At 28.0% G+C, this 6,777-nt stretch overlaps 1 protein-coding gene across 1 annotated transcript; it reads right to left on the bottom strand.

Moving 5' to 3' along the window:
- Positions 1 to 2,617: 2,617 nt before the first annotated feature.
- Positions 2,618 to 4,225, bottom strand: LOC131604363 (vesicle-associated protein 3-1-like). Its single transcript, XM_058876807.1, has 5 exons — positions 4,078 to 4,225; positions 3,911 to 3,981; positions 3,729 to 3,813; positions 2,802 to 2,917; positions 2,618 to 2,689 (listed from the first exon to the last, which is right to left on the bottom strand). Exons 1-5 carry the CDS (start codon positions 4,223 to 4,225, stop codon positions 2,618 to 2,620), a joined length of 492 nt encoding a protein of 163 aa, XP_058732790.1.
- Between the last annotated feature and the right edge of the window lie 2,552 nt (positions 4,226 to 6,777).

Raw genomic sequence — 6,777 nt, 5'->3', positions numbered from 1 at the left:
AATTTTGTGAAGTGAAAAAAATCAATATGCTATTTTGGAGTAAGATAATATAAATATTAATAAATTTTTTAAATTTATAAATATGCGCGCCTAATGGGCTACCCACGGCCCATATGGGCTAGCCCTAATGGGTAGTAGGCTTTTATGGGCTCTAATTTTAAGGCCAAAGTCTTATGATTTTTTCGGGCCTGGTGTGAAATTCATGCTAGATTTGTGAAATATCCAGGCCCGGAATTCATGTGGATACTTCTTAAGCATGGATATTGTCACACCAGAATTTAGAAAAAGAGATTGGTGTTTTTTTATCTTCCATATTGGTCTAGCGTCGATGTAAGACATCGTCTTGATGTGATGTATGTGGAGAAAAATGTGAAATTCTGGTGTGATAGATCCAGATGTCGAGAAAGATGTCGAGACATACGGTCTGTCAAGGAAGACTACGGCAAGATACAGACACAAAATTATGTAGTACTTAAATATAAAGAACACAAGTAATTATTTACCTAGTTCTGAGTAACCTCTCCTACATCTGGGGGCATACCAAGCCATGAACAAGATCCACTATTATCAGTATATGAAACAAATGCATGCAATATCAAATATTTGTTCTTCTCCAAGATTTAATGAAACGAGGGTTCATTATTTGATCTTCACTGATAGTGATAATGTTGGATTTGATTCAAAATTTGTTATATATTTTTACTTGTAGATTGAAATGAAAATATTGTAAAATAAGAAACTCATACATACACATAGACACAAATATATATAAACCGGTTATTCTATTAATCGAGAGGTAAAGTAACGTCTTTAAATAAAACGAATTAGCATTTGTTGTGGATTGAATCCACTACAACTGCAATTTTTTTCTTCGGTGGAGTTAAAACCGAGAGGTAATGTGACACACTTTTTATGACGCATTTCATTACCTCCCATGTGAAACTGAGGTTACACCTCATATCCAACCGAGGTTAAATGTATTTTTCTTAATATTGGATACCCCGAAGGGCTCAAGGTTAAATGTATTTTTCTTAATAGTGGATACCCTAGAGGGCTCAAGCAATAATACCTTGTGAGGAACATTGATACCCCATAGGTATTTTGGACAAAGGGACTTAAATAACACGATAACAATCATAAACCAGTGGAGTATGTCGGGGTGTAAAGCAAGGTATCAAAAGGTCGCCCAAATTATCAAGAGCTTGTCAAAGTATGAAGAGCTCGCCGAAGAATTAAGAGCTTCCCAAAACTATCAAGAGCTCGCTAAATTATCGAGAGCTCCCCAAGAGTATCTAGAGCTCGCCCAAGAGTATCAAAATTTACTAAGTTGTCAAGAGCCCGTCTAATACTATCAAAAGCCTTTCTATAACTATTATGAGATCGCCTAATACTATTAAGAGCTTGTTCAAATATCAAGAGTTCGTCCAAGACTATCAAAAAATCGCCACGTATTATCAAAAGGATGCCCCGAGTTGATATGTCCATTATAGTGGGGCTGAATAAACCTACTTTATGGATTAAATCGGTCTTTACTGTCTAAAACTAATGCAAGAGGAATATTCAGACCTAAATAATTAAATAGTACATTTATGACTAATTGACAACAATAGAAATTTACAATAAAAACTGATTCCAATCCCATTATACAATCATCTTAATAACTTGAGTAAGTCATCATGCACGGTGATTAAAAAAGTAATCTTAGTTTGAATATTCTATTATAAAGTTATAAAAACAAAGAAAATGCAAGTTATCATGGTCAATTACAATAAAGTGGTTATACAGCAAATTTGCATAAAAAAAAATTCATAGAGCCAAAGTTCACTTCCTCTCGAAATATAGAAATTTTCTTAAATTCTTTCAAATTTACCATTAAAAGTATATTATAACAAGTAATATCCATCTCCTATCTTTTCCATAGTTTGACTAGGTAATTTTATTTAGAGTCAATTTGGTAAATAGAGGGATGGGGAGGGAATGTGTTTGGTTTAAATTTTAAGATGAAGAGGGGAGGTAGATGGAGGAGATCAAATTTTCTCCTGAGTCACTTTTTGCTTCCTTTCAATTTGGGGGAGTTCGGAGGAGAGGAGCTCCATATTAATTATAATTATATTTACATATTTACTCTTATTATAATTAAAAAAAATTATTTTTTTTATTTTTATGTTAATTTTTTATTATTGTAATATTTTTGTTTCAAAAGATTTTATTGTATTTAATAATTTTTTAAAATTATATATTATAACTGTTATGTTTTTATAAATTTTTTTTATTAACGAAATTGTATTTAAATTATAAATGGTTAATATCGTAAATCGTATGATAAAATTATAAGGTTAAAATCTCTCCCCTCACCTCACCTCACTTCGATAAAAATCATTCCCCTCCCTTTTATGAACCAAAGGGATTAATGTCCAAATCACCCTTACATTTTATATAATAAAATCTCATGGCAAAGCTTTAAATAGAGAGTAAATAAATACACCAAATATAAGAGAACATAAAACCGCGGTTGTTTATATTAGGATTTGGCATAAAGAATAAAATGTGTGCAAATAAATCAACCATCTAGTTGAATCCAATAAACATAACTTATACATAAAACATGAGAAGATCTTCATTGAGGAGGAGCGACATAAACAATTTTCAATCTGCATTCTTTAACCTCATAGCCGGAATCTTTGTAAAACTACATGCAATATTCAAATAAAACAATTAAATTATGCACTATAGGTTATGATTCTCTAGTATCCATCAAGAAACATATTGATATTTAGAGAGAGAGAGAGAGAGTGTGTTACCATTTCTGAAGTGATATTTTTTACGATTGTTTCATCCTTTGCAACTATGCTTCGAATGATAATCTTATCTTTGTATTGCATGTCAAGAGGTGCTTCCTTTTTCCCTCGCATTGTAACTACAATGTGAAATTATACATTATATGAGTGAGAGATCTCAAGAGGTGCTTCCTTTAGGCCTCGCATTGTAACTACACCAGGGCCGAACCAACAAATTTCGAAGCCTAAGGCAACATTTAAAATTAAATTTTATAATATATTAATTTTTTAAAATTAATATATTTAAAAAAATTTAGATGTAAAAGCATTAAATTATTATAATTAATTTCATTTGACATTTTGTTTTTAATAATAATAGAATTAATTCATCTAAATACTCTTCTAATTATTTTAAAAAAATCCTAATTGAAAAACAGTGCTAAGTGCTTAAAAAAATACTTAGATATTAATTTTCCTCTTAATGAATTCAAATATTTATTATCTATACATTTAATTTTTAAATCAACAAATCAAAGAATACACATTGCAAATAGTTATTATTATTATTATTATTATTATTATTATTATAGATGGGTGTTATTATTAAATTAATACATAAAATAATTTTAAAAAATCAATTTTTTAAACCAATAAATATATAAATTAAAATTTTGAGGCCCTAGGCGGTAGCTTTGGTGGCCTACCCTTAGGATAGGCTCTGAACTACACGGGGCCGTCTTTAAGGGTGTGTAAAGTGAACTGCCGCACATGGATTCAAATTAATAGGATCTCATAATTTTTTTGTCAACAGTTAAAATATAATTAAATAAAACTTCTAATTATTTTGTCATGAATGAATTATGTCTGTCTAACCTCCGCAGGGTTTTCAAAATCTTGAGACGGCAATATAATGCAACTACAGTGTAAAATTATATGTATGAGAGAGAATACCTGTGATAACACAAGTAGAACTAGGCAACACAACTCCAATGTGATTTGGACTAATACTATAATTCTTTCGATTTGAAGCCCTAATCTTAATCTGCAACAACACAGCCAAAGTGTACAACAGCATAAATACAAACACAAACTTACAAATAAAAAAAAAACTGGTTGACTAAAATAATGAGAACCTTGAAAGCCACATAATCATCGGAATCATTAGATAGCTGCAAAGTGCATGAGCTCTTCTTTTTCAATTCAACTGTTTCAAAAAATCAAACTAAGGAATGAAAAAAAACTCAAATCAAAACGAGAATAAAGTAGAATTTTTTTTCAGAAATAAAAGAGGAATGATTACATGGAAAGTGCAGCTCCTTGGGGTTTATCTTGAGAGGAGTATTATAGTCTTCTTGTGGTTTTAATTTTACATAATCCCCTCCTAAAAGTTCAGAACCACAATTGGAGGAATCCGGTGAGTCAGAAGAAATAGAAAACCTTTGTCCCATGCTTTGAAATAAGGGTTTAGCTAGGGTTTGAAGGGACTAATAGAGTACTTAGAGTAATATATATAGTAGTTAAGATGTGGCAAATTTCTCCCTAGCTAAAAAAGCTAACTTTTTATGGAATTGAATAATAATAAAATCATATTATATATAATAAATCGGTATCAGTAAGTAATATTATATATAATAAATCGGTATCAGTGAGTAATAAAAGAAAAAAAATAAATATAAATAATTGAAATAAATGTAAATAATTAAAAAAATTAGTTTAAAATAAATTCAACCATAATTTTAAAAGTGTTACAATTTATACATTAAAGAAAAATACATAAATATCTCAATTGTTCTTGGGATTTTTGCGAGATCCGTTTTCGAAATAACTCAATATTTATTAAAAAAATAAAATAAAAATGAAGGTGTATTAATTATATAATTAATTATATTAATCAAGATATATAATTAAATATATAGCATCTTAATTCAATATCTTTTATAAAAAATTCATATAAAATGTTTATATTATTAATTAAATAATTATTTAAAATAAATTCAAATATTCTTTTTTTGGTATTCGTTATAAAAAGGTCTCACTTAGAGACATCACAAACTCTTTTTAATAAATAGACATGAATGCAAACATACCAATATAGGCGATTATTATAAATTCAAATATTCTTTTTTTGGTATTATAGTCATTATTAAATTTAAATTCAAGGTGTAGTTGATTTAATAATTATATAAATTAGTTGATAATTAAGTTATATAATTATATAATTAAATACAAGAGAATATTAAAATACACGATAACTAGAGAATATTTATATAATTTATAATGATTAATTATGCATTTATTAATATAAATATTGTATAATTATATATCTTGATTAATACAATTAATAATACAATTGATACACTTTGATTTTAATTTTTTAATAAATATTGAATTATTTCAGAAATACATCTCTCAAATATCTCAAGATTAAATATTAGAATATTTCAAAAATACATCTCCGAAAACACCTTAATTTGTGGTGCGTTCGAAAATACACTTTCGAAGCATATTTTTGAGTTTTGAGGAGTTATACCCACCCCTACATAGTGTACAAAACATATATATATATATATATATATATATATATATATATATATATATATATATATATATATATATATATATATATATATATATATATATATATATATATATATATATATATATATATAGGATCAAATCACACCAAGGTGTCAAGGTTTAATTTGACACAAAATCTCAACTGTGAAAATAATTGATCAAACGGTGATACTAAATAGCCTACTTTTTAGGTGAAAAATATGTTAAATATTTTTTTATTATTATTTTATTACATTTACTATCACCGTTTGATCAATTATTTTAACGGTTGAGATTTGGTGTCAAATTAAACTTTGACTTGGTCTCATTTGATCCTATCTCATATATATATATATATATATATATATATATATATATATATATATATATATATATATATATAACGTATCATATGAGAATGACATTTTTATATGAGAATGAATTTGAACCATTATATTTTAAAATAAATGGTGCAGATTATGTGTTAATATTTTTTTCTCTTTCCTCCATCATTTATTTTAATAATTGAAAAGAGAAAAAAATATTGACACATAATCTGCACCATTTATTTTAAAATCTAATGTTTCAGATTCATTCTCATATTCTGATATAAAAATGTCATTCTCATATGATATGTCCTCATATTCAATGTCTGATCATTCTCCCTCAAGATGCTCCAACTTGATTAACAAACAAAATCTCAATTCCATGTCACCTTCAGTTCGGGAAACAACAAAACTTCAATAATACTAGCATTGTCTCCATCAGCAGCACAATGAACCAACACCTTACAACTGAAACATATCCGAGAAGCAAAGTTTCTCTCATAAGTATGAAGTGTGCGCCTAAGAGGGGTGAATTAGGTACTTTAAAATTTTATCGGTGTTTGGAGATGATGGTATTATTTTTCTAGTTATGATGATGTTATGAATATTGTAAAGTGCAGAAAAATAAATGACACATCGATATATACTTGTTCCCCTCACAGTCCGAGAGTACTTCAGTCCCCTTTCAACATGAAAGAGATTTTTACTAATGTAAGCACATTACAATAGCCTATGCAATCCACAAGAACAATCCTCTTGTGATTGACTAACAAATGATCAAGATAACAATCCTCTCCTTGATCAATCCAAATGATTAAGAGAACAATCATCTCCTTAATCAAATAACCCTTGCTTCTAACAATCTAGAAAGCAAGTCAATAACAATCTTATTTTCAACAATCCTGAAAAATAAGATTATAACAAGAACTTTTTGAATAGAGATTTGAATAATAGTGATCACTTTAAGTGATGTATCAAATAAATTGATTTTCTCGTCCAATGACAATAATTCTCAATTCTTAAGTAATAGATTGCTCAAGATTTTTTCTGTTTCGGATAATGTGAAAGTGTGCACAAGAAACCTTGAGTGAAGGTTGAAGAATGTAAGAAATGGACTC

The sequence above is a fragment of the Vicia villosa genome, linkage group LG5 (assembly GCF_029867415.1).
Source record: "Vicia villosa cultivar HV-30 ecotype Madison, WI linkage group LG5, Vvil1.0, whole genome shotgun sequence".
NCBI classification, from domain to species: domain Eukaryota; kingdom Viridiplantae; phylum Streptophyta; class Magnoliopsida; order Fabales; family Fabaceae; genus Vicia; species Vicia villosa.
The sequence above is the reverse complement of the archived record's forward strand: the minus strand, read 5'-3'. Positions and strand labels throughout refer to the sequence as shown.

What these genes read in the sequence shown, in the direction of transcription:
- LOC131604363 (XM_058876807.1), bottom strand. Translation starts at nt 4,225, where the DNA reads ATGGGACAAAGGTTTTCTATTTCTTCTGACTCACCGGATTCCTCCAAT. An exon ending in ATGATTATGTGGCTTTCAAG is followed by an intron (nt 3,814 to 3,910) that starts GTTCTCATTATT and finishes TTGCAGATTAAG; the next exon opens with ATTAGGGCTTCAAATCGAAA. An exon ending in TTCTACTTGTGTTATCACAG is followed by an intron (nt 2,918 to 3,728) that starts GTATTCTCTCTC and finishes TTCACATTGTAG; the next exon opens with TTACAATGCGAGGGAAAAAG.